At 40.5% G+C, this 24,708-nt stretch overlaps 1 protein-coding gene across 2 annotated transcripts in view; it reads left to right on the forward strand.

The window, feature by feature from the left end:
• The window catches only part of LOC107217405 (regulating synaptic membrane exocytosis protein 1), a 1,749,170-nt gene that overhangs the window by 1,649,987 nt on the left and 74,475 nt on the right, over nucleotides 1-24,708 (forward strand). For both annotated transcript variants that reach the window (XM_046745888.1, XM_046745889.1), the window contains exons 16-17: nucleotides 14,042-14,220; nucleotides 14,364-14,579. In XM_046745888.1, coding sequence (XP_046601844.1) covers nucleotides 14,042-14,220; nucleotides 14,364-14,579 — 395 coding nt within the window. The remainder of the gene's footprint in view (nucleotides 1-14,041; nucleotides 14,221-14,363; nucleotides 14,580-24,708) is intronic.

A 24,708-nucleotide genomic window follows, 5' to 3' on the forward strand; every position in this document is an offset into this window, starting at 1 on the left:
CAACCATTAGAAGATGGATCGTGTCAATGTTTACGCTATGCAAATTTTTACTCAAATAAATTGGCACAATGACGCTTTTATTTGATTTTGCATCATGCGAAAAAGTTTGAGATTCTATCCCATCTACGTTGATTCGCAAATTATTCAATCTCTCAAGCTTCTTCACATCATGTAGAGTAGCAGGGAATTTGATACCTGTACAGTCCAACTTGGAAATATAGCGACGATAGTTGTGAGTCCTATCGGTGTGGGTGTTGACCGGGTGGAGGGCTGCTGTGACGGACCAGAGAAGGCATCTTGCGTCCTCGTTCCTTACGTTGATCACAGCTTTTTTATGTCGAATGTCTTGGGGCAGCCCGATGAATGTTGAAGCCCCCGCAGCGAGAGGCTGATAGCGGTTCATGTTTACAGCGATGTTGAGGATCTCAATCATACTCTAGCCGGAATCGCATTGCTCGAAATCTTTCACCTTTGATGACAGATCACCCCGTGCACGTGTAAACCAGCCATTTATTTCCCTCGATGGCAGAAGAATCGCCACGTTGGAGGTGTTGAAGCTCTTAACTTTGGTGGAGATCTCTTCGCGCTTGGCATTTTCGAATTAGCACGATAATATAAGGTTAACCTTCACATTTCCCTCCTCGCTTAGTACCAGCACCAGCTTCTCGGTGACGACGTGCTGCACATAGTCCAGGAAGGCGTCCAAATTTTTATGACGAAGATTTGTGACAACCCCTGTTCTGATTCGGCTGGCAAAAGCACTATCCACGTCGTCCCACTGTACGCCCGCAGGAGTACCGATATTTCCACCCGTTACCACCGTGTGCTGCTGCAACTTCCTGATCTTCGTCACCCAAGATTGTAGGAGTGTGATCGTAGGTTCGATCCGTATTTTCGCACCAACGGTTGTTCCTCGTTGCATAGAAATATCGCGCAGAACTTCGATATGCGCAATTCCAATATCAGTCCAATGATTGGTGATAGCGCCATTCTCTTCTCCGGGAGGTTGCTCTCTCAGCAAATTGTACGTCCCCTCCATCTGCTTTACAAGTCTCATATACGCTTCGAGTACCATGACTTTGACGTTGATATAAGCTGAATTTTGTATGACTTTTGACTTGCATGTAGCGTGTAAGACTGATGAGTCTGCATCGAATGCGTCGCGCTTATATAGGAAAAATCAGTCAACGAAAAGCAGGTAGCGAACAGTGTATGGTGTGAGAAAAATCTTGTCTTGCCCGTTCTTGACCGGCTGGTATGTGTACACACAGTTTTGGGTTTCACAACTCTTTATAGCGAACAAGTCCGAGCCTGCACATCCCTAACCATATTAGCGTGGGGTATGCAACGAGAAAAAAATCCGCAAACGAAAAGCTGGTAGTACGCAATGTTTGGCATGAGAAGAATCTTGTCTTGCCAACCCTCGACCGGATGGTATGTGCACATGCAGTTTTTGGGTTTTATGAGTCGTTAATCAGCGTGGGACATGTGGTGGGAAAAATCGGTCAACGAAAAGCAGGTAGCGAACAGTGTTTGGTGTGAGAAAAATCTTGTCTCGCCCGCTCTTGACCGGCTGGTATGTGTACATACAGTTTTGGGTTTTACGACTCTTTATAGCGAACAAGTCCGAGCCTGCACATCCCCAACCATATCAGCGTGGGGTATGCAACGAGAAAAAAATCAGCAAACGAAAAGCTGGCGAGCTCTTGAGAAAATTTTCTCCCAGCTTATACTGCCCCCCCCCCGCGTCACTCTTTTGTCTGTATGTCACGTGGTGCATGCTCTACGAATGATTGGCCGGCTGGTTTTTGCCCGGTGGAGGGTGGGTGCGACTCCTTTAGTATAAATTCGAACAGCGGTTTGAAACTTCTCTAGTAATTTTGAAAATCCTTCGTGTGAAAACAAGCGTTTTTAATAAAGTGAGTTGTGAGAAAAAAAAAAAAAAAAACGGTGTTCATTTGAAAAATCTTGAGACTTCAACGAGTTCATATTTTTTGTAAGTACTTTATAGAATACACTGTGACGTGGATTTTTCCCGCTCCTCGGTCACTCGGAGAAAATGACCGAGAACTTACCGCGTGCACAATAATTTGGCGTCCACGATGTACCCTGGATCTGAAACAATATCGCAAAGTTTTTGTTGGTCGCCTGGCGTGATTAACACGCCTCGAAATCATTAATACGCTATTCCTCGGGCATATGCCCGATAGCTCAGTACCGCGGAGAGGGGAGGGGTAATTTTTGGAGAGAGAGAGAGACACTCGAAATACACACGCTATTTAACAAAAGTAAAATAAAATCTTATATTTCACAATAGCGGTGATACAAAACAACAAAAAAAATATAATCCAAAAATCGCTCATCGCGAGTCTAAAACTAAACAGAAAATTACACGTAACCTACTCTATTTCTTACTCTAATGAGCTCGCGGCTCCCTAACTAAAACGTCACTCAACGATCACAAAATCCTCATACGCAATTCTCAATTTGTAAATTCGCCATTTGTTCTCCATGGCGATTATTGCTCGAAACGGAACTAAAACTAATTATTCGACGGTGCGCCGTCGGGCTACCGAACAGACAGCGTCCTCAATCTCACTCGAGATCTCACCCGACTCGGAGCTTCGACGCTACCGCCAGCTGCCCTAAATCTAAACGAATCCGCAAACGTTACTATATTTTAAACGCAACTAAAACGCAATGCTCAAACTTCTCGTCTTAACTGCTGCTCAACGCAACGGCAATTTCGACTATACATTACCTAACCTCGACTAAACACTATCTTAACTAAACGTAAACTTAACTGAGCGCAAGCACCACTACATTTAACTTCAACTAAACACAAGCTCAAAGTAACGCAACTCAATCTACATTATCTTAAATAACGGGTGCGGAACTCAATGCAGGCGCAACTAAACGTAACCTAAACTATACGCAATCGCAACGCATCCGAAATCAAATCTTTTCAAAATCCTCCAAAACGTTACCCGCTAATCCGAGCACTCCAATTCGGCACTTCCCGACCTACTCGAGAGGTGACACAAAAAAAAACGATAACGCGGCTCGACTCGGTACAGCGAAATTCGGCTATACTTGATTTCACTAACGAGAACGATTCAACTAAAACCCGTGACTCCACTCAACTTTCTCAGGAACTCAAAATTTACTCTACTTTAACACGCGTACTCAGGCTACGGTCATCAAGCAAAAGAATCGGCAAAAGAATTTCGAGTACTTCTCCACAACGCAAATCCAAAACGGCTATCCGTTACTCGGCAAGCCTTTTCGCAATTATGCTCGAAATTCAATCGCGGGGATAGAAGCAGCGCTTACCTTCTACACCTTTGCAACCCCCTTTCTATTCCCCTCGCGATTTTTGGGCGACTCCATTGCTTCGCGAAACTCCCCCAAAACGTGACTACTAATCACGACCGCCAGAACTAGAGTGGTTTCAAAAATCTACGATCTGCCGCAACACGGATCTCGATACGCTATCCCATACGTGACGTCATACCCACAAGAATACGCAATAATCGATCCGTCATCGATTTCGTCGATCGCGCAACTCGACGCGCACCTTCGATAGCATCGCTGCGCAGAACTTAAAGCTAGGTCGCAATCTCGTCCTCCGCGCAGCTCCATGACGTCTTGGCGGTGAGCGTGGTGCTCCCTCGTCGCTAGTCGGTCCGTCGCAAGTTCGCTGGTCAATTGTTGGCGGGGTGAAGGGGGAGAGGCTGCAGCGCGCCGGCCGCCAGCGGGAATCGCGTCCACCTTGGATTCCCGCGATACGGGGATCTACGTCGACTCCCCGAACGCAGCCTCGACATCCTTCCTTCGCAATTGTCGCTAGTCCGCCACTTCGCAATTTCCTCGAATTCGGTGTCGACTTCTTGCCTGATGCCGTTGTAGCTCAAAAAATAAAAAAACAAAAAAAACCTGAAATATCTTACGCTATTCGCTAAGGTGTCCCCTCTCGTAGTTTCGGATGCGTGACTCTAGTCCTGGCGCTCTTTTTCAAAAACTTCGCGACTCAATTTCGGAAATTCCTAAATTTTTGGTTCCGCCCAGGGTTCCAGGAGCTCCTTGTAACGGGCATCAAAAATGCCACGTCACAACACATATATACGTATATGGTGCTTCGCCAATCCTCTTACGATACTCTGAATGTTGATTTGAATTCCGTAATGATTATCGCATTTGATTAGTATGTTAACAAAGTTTTTCGATTTGTTTTAACTTTTCTGTATTCCCTATCATCATATCCATAAAAAATCTCGAAAAAATTTAGAATCATATCGAAAAAATATGAAAGGATGGAAAAGAGGGTCATCAGACTCCCTACCCCATTCACCACCACGATCGCCGACATATAAGCAGGTGTGCAGAGGGGCGGCTTATGACGAGGAGGATGATGAGGATAAATTGACTGATAGTGATGCTGATGCGCTAATTATCGACCCCGAGCGATGTATTAATGACAGTGTTGGTGATGATGATCGCGAGTTTGAACATCATTTGGCTGGCGAGCATCATATAGAATCATCATCATCATCGAGTGATGTGGAGGATGAGGAGGAGGAGGAGGAGCCGGAGGAGGAGAAAGCGGAAGTGGAGGGTGTTTGGAATGGCGGGGATGGTGATGACAAGTGGGTGGAGGTGAATGTACGGGAAGTGGGCATTGAGTTTGATAATGATTTTGACGGTTGCGAAGACGTACGCATTAGATTCGGTTTGCTTCTGGATGAGATTGATCAAATCCATCAAATGCTGGGAAACATCAATAGAGCTGACGATGATGGTTATTATTCGGACGAGGATTGGTGTGTATCACCACATTAAAATAAAATTCTAGTATCTTCCACACCTTCTCCATATCACTCATTTTGAATGGGTGGAAACTTTTTTGAATTGGAGATTTATCATGCATATAAATGATGAGTGCAGCAGCATCAACTTTTCTATTTCGGCTTGCTCTTTTTACAGATTTTTCATCGCGAATCAATTTTGGAAAGAAAAAAATGTCATCTTATTCGAGTGATGATGACGACGAGTGGTCGAGCGTTGATTGGGGCGAGGATGAGAAGGCTGAGGAAGAGATAATTATAGGCTTTTCCGAAGCAACACGCGAGTTCTCGTTGGAGGAGCTTTGGGATGTCGTTGAGGATGCGCGAGCTGCTCGAGTGAGACCAAACAGCCAACATTGTATAAATTACGGTGATATATGTATGGAAATAATTGTAGAAAAATGGGCGAATGAAACTATCGTAATAATTATGGATGTCGAAAATAGCAATGATGATGATGATGATGATAATGTTAGCGAACAGGATAACGATAATGATTTTATGGATTATTTTGAGGAATAAACCACGCTAAATTCACAATTATTGATTATATATTTTTCACAAGTGAAAATTTATAACATTTCATTTTGTATGACGAGAATGGGTGAAAGTTATAAAGATATATATTTTTAATGTATCCTATTTCTAGATTATAATTTTATCGAATAGTAAATTTTTTTAATTCTATGTATAAGCTATGATACAATTGAGATTAATTCTATTGAATATTCTACATATAAACCCGAATATAATTGTATATATTGTAATAAATTCTATTGTCATTTTGGTGAATATTGTCCATGTTATCTATACACACGATTGCAACCTAGACAGTCTTTAATTAGAGGATTCGGTCCATCCACCATATCGCCATCGGGTCTTGGTGTGTAATGTATGCTACATCTGTGGAAACTTGCGATGACGTAGTCCATTTTCATATTCTCTGGTAGTTCATCCCACGCATCATTGATGGAGTTTGATGCGAACGTGCGGATAAACTCCTTTGGTAAAAAAGCTATATCCTTGGACATCATTGCCCTTAAACCGTCCAATTCTTCGTATAGACGGAAGGATTTCTCGAGGGAGCTGGTACACTCCTTCGAATACCAACTCCTTAGTCGCTGCACATTTTCAAAGGCGCAGTTGTATGCCGGGATGTATTCAGAGTTGTCATCATACCAAATTGAGCCTGGCGCTGCTGCTTGCTGGAGGTTATTCGCTGGAGAGTATCCATGGTTCACGTCATGCCACGGTGCCGTTTCCATGTACCTCAATTTTTCCATTGCAGAGGGTATGATATGCAAATCTTCCGTATCAATAACCCTCGTTGTACCATCGACGATCTCCGTCAGCCATACTTCCTTCTCCGCCCCATTGACGTATACGTAACACGCATTTCCAACCATTTTTCTCACAATCTTCGTCACATCCTCGTGAGATTTGTTGCCCGCATTCCATGATATTCCGTGGTGATTGCGTGTCAACCATACATTGGTAGCTCTACATTCAAGTGGTATGCTCGCCAAATCATTGGGCGGCTTGAAAATGATGTAATCCAGACCCGACCCGTTTACATTCATGACTGCGACTTCCTTGGATACAAACTTCATGTTATGACCAATAAAACATTGCACGTCTAGGATCATCGCCATGTTGAGGAGTGGAAATGTTGCGCTCGATTATATACTGACGGATGGTATGTGGAAGACTGACTATTCCATCTCCAGCACACCCGCTTTTATCCCCTCGTGGACGAATTTTGTGGAAGTAGAGGGGGTCGCAAAGTTCATTTATGGCACATAACTGCATGAAAATTCAAACTTGTTGAATTCCTCACCAAGGTATTTCATTTGCAGACGATTTTCCCTGGCCATGCTACACATTTTAGTCAGCTGACTGGAATCTTCTTGTAGAACTCTTACGATTCTCGGTGGTAAGAAGACGTTGTGTTTTCCATCGATCGTCGCCAAACCACGTACCCCGAATTTTGTTTTGACCAGTCGTAACCCGATGACGTCATACACTGCCCCAATTTCGAGTTCCGACATCTTCTTGGTTGGCAGATTCTCCAGGCGGCTGACGTGGTTAACTTTTGCTAGATCCATCGCGTTTCGAGATCATTTCACAAGCGAGAACAGTTCACAATGAGAATACGATGAGAACAGAGTGACGATCACGATAGACTTTCGCTTTATATACCACTCACCCCCACTACAATTTTCCATTGGACAAGTCTCGACACGCATATTGTGCGAGGAATTTTTATGGGACCACTCCCACTGCCCCAGATTGATTCAAGTACATCACCACCAGCAAAGTTCATTGCCGGCACCATCTCAAAGAGCAATTTCCTGGAATTTTTTCAATAGATCCAGCGGGTATTTACCCTATCCGATTTATGTGCGGCTTTCCGACGCCAAACAAGTCTCGACAGGAATTATTGTGTGCGTGTGTGTCAAATCCTATGAAAATAGCCATCTTACGGCAAACCGCGAAAATGGTCAACACGGGGGGGGGGGGGGGGGGGGGCTACGGGGGAGCTAGGAGGGAGCTAGGGGGGTGCGCGCCATTGTGTGGTCCAGAACTGTCATATTTACACTACTTTGAATTCAAAAAAGTATGCTCTTATAGCAAAATATGGCCATTTTTTGGTAAACAATTCTATGTTATTATTTCAAAGCATACCATGTCATTAATTTTCAGTATTTTTTACATTCAGCAGGTTTATATTCTACAATTAAGTGTTATTAAAATTAAATTTCTGTTTGGTTGCAATTCATCCAGCCGTTGCTATGTGTCACACGTGTCTGTCGACATTCGCTACGACCCAGACAAAACACCGTACCATATCTCCGTTATTTGAAAAAATTTGAAATGAAAAACATGATGTAACAGCCAAAACTTATAATATGTTGAATAATGTTGAAGAAGTCTTCCTCTTACAAAAAGATCCATGAAAATCAGCAATTTTTTTCTCGCCTAAAGTTATTCTCCTTCAATGAAAATATTTAACCTGAAAACGAAAGAAGAGCAAGCATCCCCGCCGCGCCGATCACACTTTCGATATTTTCACTTTTTCGCAATGATTGCCAAACCTTGTTCTATCAAATAGTTGATTAACTATTTTCTTTTATTTTGTACTACATATTTATTAAACTACTTGTAAAAAATTTTTCGATTTCAGAAATAAGATTCACTTTTTTTTTGTAGAGCCTGACTAATCACCCCTATTCTTACGTACATCCAACTCGTTCCTATAATTTTACATATTATTGTATATATTGTATAACCTGTACATAAATTTCCGCCTTGAGAAAATCGTTTCCCCACCCTCGAATTTACGCAGTGTTCAAAAGTGGACCTGTAACACCGGCCCCAACGGTGGTTTGACTGACCACAGGATGTTCGTGAATGCGGCTCGCACATTCAAATACTAGCCATTGGCAAACCAGAATTTTTTGGCTCTGAGCTCTCCGATTACAACGCCAATATTAATAATGAAGTGAAATGTAGATTGTTTAGTAATGGAGTTGTATAACAATCAAATACCTGAATTGACATGTGTATCGATACTGGTGTACATAACTTTTAAGAAAACTATTCAAACTGAACGGTGTCTCGTTCGATACAAAACTTCAGTCAGAACTATTTGAGATACCAGTTGGTATTTGAAACAAGTAATATTTAACAACAGATTTGACATTATTTAGTATTACTCGTTTTTATGATTACGTTATTATCAAAGCAACTGATTGTGTCATATGCGATGCCTATTGATTAACTAAGCCCCTCCTATTCTCGGAGTTTGTACTTACTCACCTTGTACACATACATCAACATATTTATATTATAGGTAAAACAATCCAAGAAATGGATGAAAATTTGTACACATAGCCTAATCTTACCATGGAGATAGATTATCTTTATTTAGTATGTTACACGTATCATATGTATAATATCAGACGCGTGGAGGATATTTAATATACTTTAACGCGTTTTCAGGTATACATATATTTATAGCGTCTGTTAACCTTATATGTTGTGAAACGTATATAATTTTTGAACTACTGGTAAATTCGAAAAATTAACGACGGAGCCAGGAATCGAACCTGGTATCTAGCGATGCTTTACCGGAGCCTTACTCCACTAGACCACCTAGCCGCCCTGACTCTGATGTCGTTAATTCCTCTCATCACCAGTAAGTTCAAATTTGTTTTCTTGTGCTGTAATAGTATGTGTGAATATAGAAAGTGTTCTTCCTCTTCGAGACACAAATTTGTAAGAATGTCTGTAAGTGTTTACATTTTGGAATCTTACGCTTCTTGGTGCGAAGCTCGTAAGACAGTCAATGACCGTCTAATATTGAAATGCGGATATGCATCATCAATATTAATATTAATCACGAGGCAATTTTCATTTTGTGAAACGTATATAATTTTTGAACTACTGGTAAATTCGAAAAATTAACGACGGAGCCAGGAATCGAACCTGGTATCTAGCGATGCTTTACCGGAGCCTTACTCCACTAGACCACCTAGCCGCCCTGACTCTGATGTCGTTAATTCCTCTCATCACCAGTAAGTTCAAATTTGTTTTCTTGTGCTGTAATAGTATGTGTGAATATAGAAAGTGTTCTTCCTCTTCGAGACACAAATTTGTAAGAATGTCTGTAAGTGTTTACATTTTGGAATCTTACGCTTCTTGGTGCGAAGCTCGTAAGACAGTCAATGACCGTCTAATATTGAAATATTAGACTTTTGTCTAATATTGAAATATTAGAATATTAGACTTTCTATATTCACACATACTATTACAGCACAAGAAAACAAATTTGAACTTACTGGTGATGAGAGGAATTAACGACATCAGAGTCAGGGCGGCTAGGTGGTCTAGTGGAGTAAGGCTCCGGTAAAGCATCGCTAGATACCAGGTTCGATTCCTGGCTCCGTCGTTAATTTTTCGAATTTACCAGTAGTTCAAAAATTATATACGTTTCACAAAATGAAAATTGCCTCGTGATTAATATTAATATTGATGATGCATATCCGCATTTCAATATTAGACGGTCATTGACTGTCTTACGAGCTTCGCACCAAGAAGCGTAAGATTCCAAAATGTAAACACTTACAGACATTCTTACAAATTTGTGTCTCGAAGAGGAAGAACACTTTCTATATTCACATAACCTTATATGTGTTGTGGTCATATGCAATCGGTTACAATATTTATCACTTTTTTTTATAATATTAGACGGTCATTGACTGTCTTACGAGCTTCGCACCAAGAAGCGTAAGATTCCAAAATGTAAACACTTACAGACATTCTTACAAATTTGTGTCTCGAAGAGGAAGAACACTTTCTATATTCACACATACTATTACAGCACAAGAAAACAAATTTGAACTTACTGGTGATGAGAGGAATTAACGACATCAGAGTCACGGCGGCTAGGTGGTCTAGTGGAGTAAGGCTCCGGTAAAGCATCGCTAGATACCAGGTTCGATTCCTGGCTCCGTCGTTAATTTTTCGAATTTACCAGTAGTTCAAAAATTATATACGTTTCACAAAATGAAAATTGCCTCGTGATTAATATTAATATTGATGATGCATATCCGCATTTCAATATTAGACGGTCATTGACTGTCTTACGAGCTTCGCACCAAGAAGCGTAAGATTCCAAAATGTAAACACTTACAGACATTCTTACAAATTTGTGTCTCGAAGAGGAAGAACACTTTCTATATTCACATAACCTTATATGTGTTGTGGTCATATGCAATCGGTTACAATATTTATCACTTTTTTCTTCGTGTCTTTCATTCCCTTCACTTTACTTACCATGGGTAGTTTTTTCACTTCTCGTAAACTCGTGGTCACGCATGATTAATGCATAATCCAGTTCTATCAAGATTGACAATTATTGGGATCCAAAGCATCGAGAAATCCCATTATCCAGTGACAAAATATATGATGCTCGTATCAGATCATATTTCATCATCAACTGATTATTTTTTATCATACTTTATGCTTAATTCATACATAACAAGAAAATAAGACTCTTCCCGTTGGCACCAACTCTTCCGCATGCCTACATTCGTATGATTCGTGAAATACAATGAGGTGGTCATTCAAGCAAGGTCGTATTGCCATAGCCGTCCTAATAAACTTCGGATCTCAATAGAAGTCAAAGTTGCACCTAATAAGAAAAATAATAAAATCGAAAAAATCGTGAATCATTAAAAAAAAAAAGTAAAAAGAGCTCTGAAAAACCACTGCCAGCTGATAAATTATCGTTATAGTGAATTTATATGATGGAGGATTACGAACTTGACATTGTAAATGTAAAAAACCGAATATTGCATGTCGGTATACATAATAATTGGATCAATGCGAAGAACCAACAAAAGGAAAGACAGAAAGAAAAAAACCATCAGATATGTTGAAGAGTGAAAAAAAAATTTTTTTAATTGAAACTCACACAAAAGCAAAACAATTAAAGTGTAACTGAATATAAGTGTTGGGAATAAATGTCACAAGACAATTTCAGGGATTGATTCGTATTTTTCTTTATTTTAATTTTCAATTTCACATTTTCATGCGCGTTTGTCTTCTCTAATTTTCACTTAACTTACAACATTAATTCACTTTGATTGTACCATATAACTACACTTTGATTCAATTCAATCTCATATATAATATATAATAATACATGCTTAAATAAATATTAAATTATTCCGTAAATTGAACTGATACTCCTACTATCTCTCTGCCTCTCTGTCTGTCTCTCTAAACAAGAGAAAAATAAAGATGAGAAATGAAACGAAACGAACTGAAAAAAAATTAAAAAATGACATTGCAGATGCAAAACAATGTAAGTGTATAAAAGTTATTGCTCAGTATACGCTACTCTCACCCAACTGGCACGAACTAGTTATTTGCCTTTGAAAATTAGACTTACGTATTAGGACGCAGGGGCATGCTTGGATCTGGTTATGCATTTATCTCTATTTAAAATTTTGGGAAGAAGTGGTCAGATTTAATTTCTGCCTACGTAGCATTCTAATATTTTGCTGACGTAACAATTTTCGGTAGAAACATAGCCTAGAATTGAAAAAAATATTGAGAATTTGTTTTCTGTCTCTCGTTTTCTACAGAACGGTGAGGAATTCATGGCCCAATATGTTTAGGAACTATTCAACCCAACTCTAGTTTTCCACTTCATAACTAGGTGTTTGTAAAACAAACGAATCCTGTTCCCTGAAACCCTATTCAATTTTGATATAAAATACATTCCAATATAAAATTTGTGAATTCTAAAACAAAATTTATGTAACTTTTAATGAATGTAAAGACATTACGGGCCAAATACTCACTACAGACTTGGTGCTGTAAATTTTCACTCTTACTCCCCTGTTTCCTTCTCCACAAAAAGAACATGATGCTAAAGAAGCTTGAATCTATTTAACTAGGAAGAGTGATCAGTAATCTTGTTGCTTTGGGATCGATAAGCTGCCCCTGGAGTCAAACCTATTTGTTGCGGCTTTCACCAGCCCATTCAAAAATTTGGACTACTTCGTTGACTGGTGGCACTTTATTCTCAAAAAAGTTATAAATTTGTATTCACAGTAAATTGCATCATTTACATTGCGATTAATCTGTACATATACTGCAGACGTACATAATATCACAATGAAAAATTTATTGCGCGTATGGAGTCATATGTAATCTATTGACACCAGTCGCAAGGCTAGTCCAAGCCTGATTTTGTTTTTCGATTGCTTTGCTTCGGCTATGAATCTTCTTCGGTTATAAGAAAAAAAAAATCTAAATAAATAAACAATCGTATTACTATGATTGCGGGACTCCATTCGAACATCTATTAGATGAATTGTGCATTGATTTGTTCACAAGCGTTTTCATTTTCAGAACTCAAATTTTTCTGTTTTTTTTTTTTAGAGAAAATCAGGAATAGAGGTTGTTGTACAGACATATATAAAAATGTGGTTATTCGTTTCACCCGTCCAGAGGATGAAAAACAATACGCTATGAAAGATGACCACGTCATTTTTTTTTTTTAACCGAAGAAGAACCCACCTAAAAACACTCTTCGCCTTTGTAGCTCTATACCTTTGTATTGAAAAAAGAGAAAAGTAGAAAATTAGATTACATATAAATTATATATCTAGTATGTATATTACATACTTATTACTGTATAGTGACGTGAAGTACGATATATATTATAAACACACGTTAACGAAATTATGTATCAATATGTAATAGTTTCTTTCTGTATTAATTTTATTCCATTACATGAATCTTGATTTCTTCTTATTTATTGCGTCAAACAAGTAGGCACCTTAGTAATCTTTTCAATATCACCGTCATAATTATATACTGTGGAATAGCATCACGTTCCCCGTAATACTTCTATATCGCTTTTGCATGTTTTATTGGACAAGTCGTCATTTTCCCAATACATAATACATACGTGATGTAGAATACCCGATTAAAAAAATTTGTATGGCAAGAATTTGAGAGTTATTATAATAAACTGTAGAATCAGTGAAATGTAAAATATAAGATTTCTCTGAAACAACAATTTCATGATGAAATGATATTTAAAAATACAAAACAGTTATGGGTTTGAATTTTTGAAACGCTGAATTGACGAAAACTATAAAAATTCGATAAACTAAGCAAAATATACTAATTTTAGCCGCAATATTCACAAATTAATTTCAAAGTTATGAAATTTCGTATTTTTGTCTTAGGTCGTTACATTACAAACTTTAACTTCACGAAGATGAAATATAGCTTCAGTCAACCTCAAGACAAAAAACAAAATTTCAGCTAACAACTCACCTTGTATTGCCAGTACAAAATAATCAAAAATAACACACAAAAGAAAACGAATTATGCTGACTGGATATTTATCCGTTGAACGATAATATGAAAAGGATAAGATGACGAAAACAACCAGGCTTCTATTGTCATTTTTGCCAAATTCCAAAATGTTTCAACCTGCCATTAGAATATAAAATACGTTACTTGCAATACTTTACATTATTTGTCGTACCTTATAGTACTAGTTTTCTTTGTATAATTGAATTCATATGTCCATACTTGTCAGACGTAAGTACTGACTCCGATTACTATAACTGAAGTTACTTTATATAGTTTACATTCCATTCTTATAGGAACAAATCGCCAAAGAAAAACAAGTCACAGGCCGAGTTCAGATCCAGGTCTGGTACGAGGCCGAACGCAAAGAGCTTGTAGTCTCAGTGCTGGCTGGAGACGAATTATGCACTCGCGAGGACACCGGGTACGGAACTGCTCCTGAAGCATATGCAAAGCTTCGTCTAGTTCCAGCATGGTAGGTTTGATTTACGGGGTTTCTTTACACAATCTCAGATCAATTGTGGTAAAAAAATTACACTGTCTCGAGACTTTTTCATTGGACAAATGTTCACTTCTGGTTGACAATCTGTGTGTAGAATGACATCTCGATTTTTTTAGTGGCGATCAGAGCTCGCTGAAGACAGATGTTGCTGAACCTACTCAGAACCCAATTTGGAATGCAACCCTCAATTTTTCTGGAGTACCCGGTGACGATCTAATGGATAGAAGCATCGAGGTCACTCTGTGGGACTACTGCCCTGACCGAGAAAGTGTCTTCATGGGGGAGTGCACGGTTGAGCTGCAAAAGGCTTTTCTTGATGATCGAGCAGTCTGGTAAGCCAATGGCTAAACAATCTATACTAATAATGAAACTGTAAGGTATCTGATACAAATGAAAAAAGCACAGATCAAGTTATCTCTTAAATCGTACGCTCCTTCGTAGATAATGTATCTAAAAGTGTTGTATCCAATTTCAAAGTCAATCGGATTGAAAATCTTCTGAGATCTACTTGCAGTTAGGTCGACAAATATAGATTCAATTCATTCGCGAGAGAAAGTACGCATGCTTATTTTGCTAAGTCGTTATTCGAGTAGCGGTGCGGTATTTGCTTCTCATCCTGAACCAGCGATTCCTGGCCCATATATGACCCCTTCGGCAGCTGATTGAGCCTCTTGGGCTTCTTTTTGGAAACTCTAGATGCTTAGAGACGAGCCTCCTCCGTGCTTTTCTGAGCTCGGACGTCTGCGGTAGCACAACACTCTTGGTTGACTTCCATGCACAAACTGTAGCAGCGACTTCCAATTTTTACAATTCGATTCATCGTATTCATCATTAACAGGATGCAGAATGATATAACTAGCAATTTTGTCGATATGTAGGCTGCTCAAACTTGTGTTCGGCGTTCTTAACCAAATGACGGGGTAAACACTTTCGTTATTGTTTTGTGTAAAATCTCTATTAGGTAGAGAGGGGATCCAGTTAAGTGATTTCTCCGATATACGACTGAGATTCCTAAAGATCAATAACCGTAATATTGAAATGATAATAATATCTTTAGCTCTACGGACATAAGTGCAACGTTCGCCAAGTATGAGTTGAAGATTAGGAGGTATTAAGGTTGAACGCGTGTGAAACGAAGGATCCACACGATGATGTGCTCTGTAATTGGCGAGATTGAATAACCAGCATATGATATCAGAATTAAGTGGCTTTCGCTACATCGTTCCACACTTAACACAGTTAGGGAATTCCGTCAGACCGAGTCTCAGGTGTGACTCAGAAGTGATGTGCACCTCGTCAAACGTACCTTCTCCGGAATTCCGTAAGACGCGAAATAACGGATAGTTATCGTATCCAGGTCTGTGACAAACACGCACAGGCTCACACTTCGAGGAACGAATCTCGGGTTAGGACTTGAACATCCGTAGCCGTTAGAGTGGCGGGCCACCGTTGGTAGGCTGGCCACCCCCGTAGCTGCCGTACTTTTGGAAAACGTGTAACCACATAGTGCCTAATGAGAAGAAAGAATATTGCGGGGTGACTTGCGAAGACGGAATCATTCGATATCTGCTTTATTCGAAGTTCGAACCGCAAGTGGCCGCAAGTGCCAAGCTTGCTTCTACGTCACTCAACACCTTCGCTCAGCATGCGTACTCGTCGCCACGCATGCGTAGCACATGCTCGCTTCTGCTACCCCCAAATGCGAGTAAGGTACAGTAGCACTTCGGTCGCGAAAGCACCTGATCGCATTACCTCACGATCTGGCTGGCTTTTTTGGTGTGCGTGTACGCTATCCAGTCGTCTTTTTCTCAGGAAGATGCTGAGATCGTATTACCACTCCGTAGACTTGTCCCTCGTAGGCTCCTACGAACTCTTGGTACATTTCCAAACCGCCTGTTCCCATTACGGAGTTCACGGGTCACCGAGAGTCGAGGGAGATCCCTCGTCATCATACGCTCTCCTCCCCGTTTCTCAGTTTCCTTACAAATGCTATTTTATTGGTCAAACTCGTGCTACATAAAGGGAGTACACTGTTGGTAAGTCCCTTATTGTACAACCGTTAACGGGTTGTAGCTTGGTGGCAACCTCGTTCACACCGCACTAACAATTCATCTGAACTGAGATCGTCATAATAGGTCGAATGGCATCTTCAACTGTTTGAGGTAGGGCATTCTTATGCTTACGTTCATGCATCTTTTTAGAATCCATTTCATTAAAATTAGAGGTTGCTAGACCCCTTAACATTCCACTATTATGGACCACTACCAACTGTAGTGTCTCAGGTGCTAGCATTTGAGTCTACGGAGCGGGAGGACTCGGGTTCAAGTCCCTAACCTGTCAATGAGGCTCTGAGGGCAACTTGCAAAAATGTAAGACAGGTAACGGCGTTCAGGCGCCGAGTTGCTGGTCGGTGATTTGGGCTCGAGTCTGGCTAGACCCGGATAAGGTTCTCAACAGTTGCTCTAGTCCCTCGAGCGAATCCGGATGCTTCTATTACGACTGCCAACCTACTGCTTATTCCTTTCCCTTCCTCCTTTATTCTTGTAGCTTTGCAAACATAATTGTAATAAATAAAGATGATGACGAAGACTATGACCAGCACCGCTACCACCGCCACTACCTTCACCACCACCACCAACACCACCATCACTACCATCATCACCACGATCATCATTATTACTATTATAATTCTTACGGCTACAGATGTACTCGAAAGGGTGGCCAATTTCAATTTCCACTCAATCAGATTATAGCCATATGATGAATTAAATAATGCATTGCGTGTTTCTTTGAATCAACTCTACATATCAAATGTTTTTTACCGAAGTACGAGAATTGAAAATGCAACCAATTGTTGTAGAGTTTAAACTAAATATTGAGATACTAGCACGACCGATGCACAGGTTAGGTTAGGCATTTTTTCTTCTTCCCAGATGGCTATGCCCGATATTTTTCTTCTTTTATGTCTTCATCTCAATTAGGTAGGTGCCAAGGACTGAGGTAAACTAGGACCCAGCTTGAGTGCTAATAGGCAAATTTCTGCAGCAACTTCATCAGCAAGAGTAGATTGAAATTGGTATCTAAAAATCACACTGATAAGTGCTTCTTCGACGCGCCTATTATCTTATATCGTACCAGTGCCCAGTGCAATAGTCTGATCTGTAACAGGCTCACTACAAAATCAGCAGTTGAATATTATTGTTGCATTCTGACAGGAACATCGCGAGATAGCTCTGATTGTCTGTGTAATTTGGTTGTTCATCGGACTTACGTATTTTAATATATTCGAATCCATGAGGTCTGCTGATCAGTTTTTCAGAACTTGTCCTAAAGTTTACCAATTCTCGAGATTGAGGTAGTTTCAGATCGCGCCAACGACACTATGTGTGATTGAAATATAATTTTGTATAACAGATCTTAGTTTAAATACATATTTATTAAGAAGTTCTTTCCATCGGTGTTCAGAGTAAGGTTTCAAAAACGGTTTGGTTTACTTGTAACAATCATATAGATGTTTAAGATTCACTATGATTCCGTTTCTATAATATGTAATAATAAGTGTCTTATCTGAATCTAAATTGGTTCCGTTTCTGCTTTGCTTTCTATTGGGGTTTTTATAAATAATGTAGTTCGAGAGGGTTGCATTTTCTCGCAAATCTATAATTATTGGCTGAGGCGGTTTAATTAATGAAGGCAAGACTACTGATTAGTGAACTCGGTTGTTTAAATACATCAGCACGAGATTGAAAGGAATGGGTTCAATTTTTGTAAACTTGTAATGATATACGCTTGTATGGTTTTCCTATTTGATCATTCCTATGAACAATCATGACTTGCAGCTGTCCGGTCCCGCCCCTACCAGCCTAGTGATCTGCTATTAAAAACTATTGAATACTGCTCCGTTGTCTGTAGTGGGCAAAGAGTACCGATTGTCTACTACATTTGTGTGCACGCCGCTAGCCCCGCTCTGAAGGTATTGGTGAAAAGCTTGCACTGCAGAAATGTAACAGGCTTACGCACAGCGTCGGCCCATACAAGAAAGTCTGCAGTATTGTAGATACCCTGTGCTTGCAGCCCCTCAAGGGGACCAGTACAGCTTGGATTGAAAAATTTAGTAGAGACATACGATATGGACAAGTAGTCCTGATTGGATTGTTTTTTCCTATTATCGTGCGCAAAGTTCGATTTCGCGCATGCATTTGCGTTCGCAAAGTACCACTTTCCCACACGTTGACAAGAGCGTGCGGGAATGCAACTGAGCGAACGGGGATGTAGCTGAGCGTGCGGGAATGTGGTGAGGGTGCGGGAATCTATAAGAGTTGTAACGTGGCGTTTCAGAGTCGCCCGTCACAAGGGCACACAACCGCTATTATTTTTAGTTTACGCGTCCTCAGCAGGGTACTCCAACCGAACTCGATACAAAATAGGCAATAACTACTTTTAACTAATTCTCTTTTGTAAATTCTTTATTTCGCGCTTCGGCGCAAGCTAATAAGGTACTTGGACGACAACGATCCGGATCAACAAGGGACCACTAGCTACCGTTTGCAGCTCTCGACGACTTCGCCTACTGACGGTCTCATCAGACTACACTGGCTACCTTGGTGCACCTTTATATACACCTGGGGTAGCATCCACCCGAACCTTCCGTATCGCCTCGACTGCCGGTGAACAGGGAGATAAAAATCCTCCCGGCGACCGAGGGCACCGTTTCTCGAAGAGGAACCAGCCGCCAGCTCTATCGGATGCCGTAAGGATGGCGTGAAGGGCAGACCGTAGCCTGCCATCCTCCGACTTACCGGCCTGGTGCCGGACCGACCCCAAACCACTACGTTCAGGTTGATGAAGCCATCGTTCTAAGGATCGACGCTGCCTTCCTATCGGCAGGGACCAATTGTGTGGGTCGTGGTCCACGGTTTGGCCAACCGTCTGACTGCACGACCTCAGGCACAGGCAGCTAGCTACTGTCTGTGCAAAAGCCGGTGGAGGTGAACAATGAGGCGTCACTCTCCACCCGGTAACTTTGGCCGAGAGGCACCCTGTATATGCCTCTGCCAAAGAAGTCCCCGATGATAGGCAGCCTGGACCGTCAACCGAAGCAGCTACAAAATCGTACGAGTTGGTGTCAACGACGAAATCGCGAGCGGCACATTACGCCACATCTAGCGGTAATTTTGGAAGACGTATGACCACGCAGTAACCAATATTCGCCACAGGGGGATGGCCTATTTGTGGTGGGGGTCAACCAACCAATCAAAGAAAAAGAATCACCTCACGACAACCGCGAGATCGGCGAGCTGAACTACGACCTTCTATTCTACGCTTGACCTGCTGAGAGACAGCTTTGCTTTCCGCATCCTTCCGATTATTCTCCGGATTTAAGCTACCGATACCTTTCCTTCTACCGCTACCGTTCTATCGTTTATTCTACCGAAAAGTTTATCCTATAAACTCTTTTCATTCTTTTTCCCTTTCTTCTCAGTTTTGCTAGTATTACGTATGCTTTAAATTAGAGTCAGTTTGTGTGCCTGAAGTCAACCGCCAAGGTAAGGCTTCTGCCTTTGAATAGTATCGTTATGATGTTGCTCATAATTTCTATTCTTTCTTATGGTATTTATCGACTTCGTGTGAATCATGGTCCATGGCTTAAAGTTGCAGTAAGCCGCCGTGTGGCTGCATGATTTCGGTCATTAATATTATATTTATTGTTTCTTGGTTGCATCGTGTGATGCCAGTTTTGTGTGAATCATGGTCCACGGCTTAAAGTTGCAGTAAGCCGCCGTGTGACTGCATGATTTCAGTAATTTATTATTTTCGTATCTGAGCGACCTCGTAACTGCCAAATAATTATTTCTCTGTATTTATGATTTTTCTGATTATTTGTGAATCTCTATTAGCCTGCTTCTGCCCTTTCTATCGTATTTTGAGCCCTATTGGGTTTATATTTTATTCCATACTCTTTTTGTAATAGTAGTGTGCTTTATATTTTATTTCTGTTATTGCTTATTATATTTTTATTCATTTTTGTGCCTATTGTATCATATATCGAGTTCCTTGGAGTACAAGCGAGCGTAGAATCAGCCCCTAGATATTACCGCACTTTTTCTTTATTGCTATTGGCAATTTTATATTATTTTTGCCTGTTATTTATTTCTCTCTATTTTGTTAAATTAAGTTCTGTGAATCATTCTTTTGTATTGCGGTGTATTTTAGTGTATTTCTCTATTTTGTAAACTCTCCGAAATTCTCACTCTCTCATAATTTTGTATTTTGATATTCTCTCAAAAGTTATGTTTAGGAATTCATTATTTAATTCCTCGAGTACGTAATAATTATAAATTATCGAATCTACCGTTTATGAATAATTCTACCGAAGGCTATCTAGTCGATCGTTCGCCGACTTGGTAAATTGTTACTGAATGTCAATCTCTCATACTGGTTATAATTTATGGTAAATTTGTCGTATCATCTACCGAACTATCGTTACGTTGTTTTCTACCGATCGCAGTAAATTTCTCCCGTTCTAATTGACAGAATAATAATTTTCGTAGCGTCATTTGCAACTTGGGTAAGATCACGTCGCCCAGTGACGTGTAGTTTTAAGTAAATTCTTGCATTATATCGCATCTCCCGACCTACGTTCATTTTTCTCTGTTAACTGCCGTCTCTCGTTTCAAAGCTACCGTTTACTGCTATTCTACCGAAATTTTTGTGAACAACGATTATTTATTTTATTAACTACCGCTGTCGATACCATCTTATTAGCCTGTCTCAATCATGTAAACTTCTCGACAATATATGATCGATTAACCTGTTCATTTTCTTTTTGACTTGAGTTTATTCTTTATTTTGTTCTTTTCTTTAATTCTGGAATTACTGTTAGCTGCCTTGAATACCGCCACTCTACCGGGATGTACGCGATCGTACCTGTGCCTAGCCAGCCATACAACGGGTTCTCTATTTATCTCTTTTGTACGGTTTTGTGTTATTTTTAGTGATTTGTATTATTGTTTGAAAATCGACGCTAACGCGTCTGGCGCCCAACGTAATTATTTTGTTATAGTTTGATATTGCGGATAAGTAGAGAATCGCGCCAAAGTGTCAACGGTAAGTCCTAATCCGAGGGTAACAGAATTTAGCGTTACAGAGTATACGAGCGATTCCAAGGTATGTACGCGCGCGCCATCTCTGCGGCACTCTCTTCGCACTAACACGTGCGAGCGAAACTTTGACGTTCGTTGTCCGTATTAAGAAAACGGCAGAATACAAAACACAGAACGCACGTTTTAAAGATGTAAACCAAGCAGCACTCAGCTCTCAGCTTAGCGCGCCGGTTTGTTTACATCTTTGTCGTCTGGAATGGACCTGTCCAAACGTGCGTTCTGTGTTTTGTATTCTGCCGTTTTCTTAATACGGACATCGAACGTCAAAGTATCAGTCGCTTCGCATCAGCTCTTTAGAAAGAACAAGTAAAGAGAGAGTGAATAACTATGAATAACGTACAAAGTAATACGGATAGCGAGGCACCAAAAACCATTAAAAATAATAAATAAGTCAGATTTTTCTTAATTTAATAAATTTATAACAGTTCGATAATTTGATTTTTTGGGGCGGGGGGGGCTTCGCCCCCCCGCCCCCGCCATCCCAGCACCCCAACGCCACCGTTCTATACGTTTCAATTATTCAAAATAATTGTAGTGGTCGAACTTTGCGTCACACATCTACACCCAGCCGTGATGTTATGACGGCCTATTTTAGGTTCGTAACCCGTCAACTACGCAAACGTATCAAAGATAAGAGAGAATAGGAACTAATATTGCGGAGTTGAATATTTGAGTATACAATTAATCTATTATCAAAGATACCGAAAGTACAATGAGAAAATCTAGCGGAGAAAAAGAGAAGAAATGTGTATTAAGATGTTGGCCGAATGAAAGATTATTTAAGAGTGTGAATATACATTCTGAATCATGGAACATCCGAATTTCAGAATAGCTGAACGAGTGAATAACAATATTAAAAGTAGTATAGCAAGGCCGGTTCTGCGTAGAAACACATTCTTTACCGGCAAGCTCTCCAGACACAAACCCTTAGAGGTTACCCTCCACCCCTCGTAAGATAAAGTGTGCTCTACCAATCGATCGTCGGTAAAAAAATGTCCCCAATGACCATGATCGTCAGTAAACAATCCCCCAAATGACCATGATCATTGGTAAAAACCCCCGAAATTGCCGTAATTTTTATCCCTTGTGCGTTCTTCATTGGTAAGAAGTGCTTGAAATTAGCTATCAGTTACCATAGGTCTTACCCTTACCAGATCAATGGCGCTCTGAGTTACTATGTTCATCGACCGTGAATCCTCAGAGGTTCGACCGAAAATCCCCGTACATATCAGGTTTGGAGAGCTTCCCGAAGGTTTGAGCAGATTCTCCAACGATTGAGAGGTTTCAAGGGGGAGGTACAACGTTGGGAAGCTCATGCAACGACCCTGAACGAAATATAGTTCGCTAAACAATTCTCGGAATCGTCCGACGAGTGCTGACTTCACGTTAAGCGGCCCGCGGTCAAAGGATTTCGGTGCGACGTTGAATACTGAAAGTTTCTGAGATGAACTCTTAACTAGCAGGACAGAGGTTCTGATTTAACGGTTGATATTAATGTCGAAAAATATTTGATTGGAAAAATTTAAGATAACAGTTTTATATAGAATTCGTAATATTGATATATGTATAAGTGTGACTACATACTTCTAACTCAACGGTATCGTACCCATGCTTTAGACAATGGGAATGAAGAACTGTTCGAGTAGACACCGATTGGCTTTTGTGTTTCAACAGAGAATTTCGCAGTGACAATACGTTTTGAGCTGCAGAATTTGGATGAAATATAGCATGATGCGCACAGTTCGAATTAGTTTCTGAAATTTTATTCAATTTCTGCAACAACGGACAACCGAAATCCATCAAATCAACACTTGAACTTTTTCACTCTGAATTTTCTGCAGCCAAATTTGCTCCTCCAAACCTTTTATGTGAAATGTTGAAGCATCACGCAGCGACACGTATTCGATGGTGAATTCAAGCTTCTCAAAAGATGAATCGCCACCTTCCCAGGATAGCCCGTGATAATTCCGTGACAGCCGCAAATTGTCGCTTTATAATGAAGTGAGTGAAGAATTTCAATCGTACGGAGGTTCGAAGAGAAAAATTGACGGGTTGGTATCTTCGTCGAATGACACAACTGACAACTCTTTTGGTGTAAGACCGAGACCTGTTCTCCTGAATTCTTTCACGTCGGCTATGAACTCGATCGTGAAAAATGATGAATCAACCGTCACAAACTTCAAGGTTTTTATACCGATTTCCTCACCCCACCAGTCAGCGGATTACATTCAATTATACGATCATGTAAAATCAAGCAGTAGGCAGATGTACCAGTAGGAAAGTTGTTTTCAGCCGCAAATTCGACACGAATATCTACTGGTCCGGATTTCAGAGCCTCGTTTTGTATCGAACAGTCGATGAAAATCGAAGATTCGGACTGTAGAAATTTGCTCTTTGTCAACAAAGGTTCGGATTCTTTGGCGTAATAGGTGGCTTGAAAGCCATCCAACATATTCCATGAGCTAACTCTGACCAGGGTTGAGCGAAGCGAAACCCTTCAGCAGGTTGGTGAGACCAACGTTTTTGCATCTATCGATCTCTACAGTGTTTAGTTCGTACCGTACATCTTCGAACAAATGGAAGACGGCGTTATTGACTAGGGTTGTGATCGCTGCTGCAGTGCCGTCCGATTTGACCAATTTTCCAAAGATATGCAGCAAACTCATACTCGGTAGTGTGCATAAATCCTCATGCTAAACAGTGATTCGAATCTCATTACTGTTGTTAAAAGTTGACGATGCGTAGATTTTGTGTTTCATGCACATGTGTTTCTTGGTGTGCCATTGATTTGTTGAAGACGACAGGCGTTTGAATGCTTGAGATCCTCCATGGTACGTAGCAGACAACGAAACAGCAGGATCGCAGTTTTATTTGTCGGCAATTCCATTTCCAAAAGGTGTCAGTTTGAGACCCAGAGCTTTCAGGAACTCCGCGTTTCGACGTGTTAGCGGTTCGAGAATAGATCGATGACTGACTTGATCGGGACATGCTGACTTACTAATATAACTCTTCTTGGGTAATCTGTTATATACAATGTGTTAAGAAATTCGTCTCTTCAGAGCACAATTATAGAATATTAGTGTGTAGGTGACATGTTTACAACCATATTCCAACTATTGACGAAAGCAACGTAAGACGGACAAGGCCGTCTATTAATGATATAAACATACACATATCAATATTCGCGAGAAAAAAATGCTATAAAATGTAAATTCTAAGATTTTGGTGATTTCGAAAAATTAATGATGGAGCCAGGAATCGAACCTGGTATCTAGAGATGCTTAGCCGGCGCCTTACT

The sequence above is a fragment of the Neodiprion lecontei genome, chromosome 7 (assembly GCF_021901455.1).
Source record: "Neodiprion lecontei isolate iyNeoLeco1 chromosome 7, iyNeoLeco1.1, whole genome shotgun sequence".
Classification (NCBI taxonomy): Eukaryota; Metazoa; Arthropoda; class Insecta; order Hymenoptera; family Diprionidae; genus Neodiprion; species Neodiprion lecontei.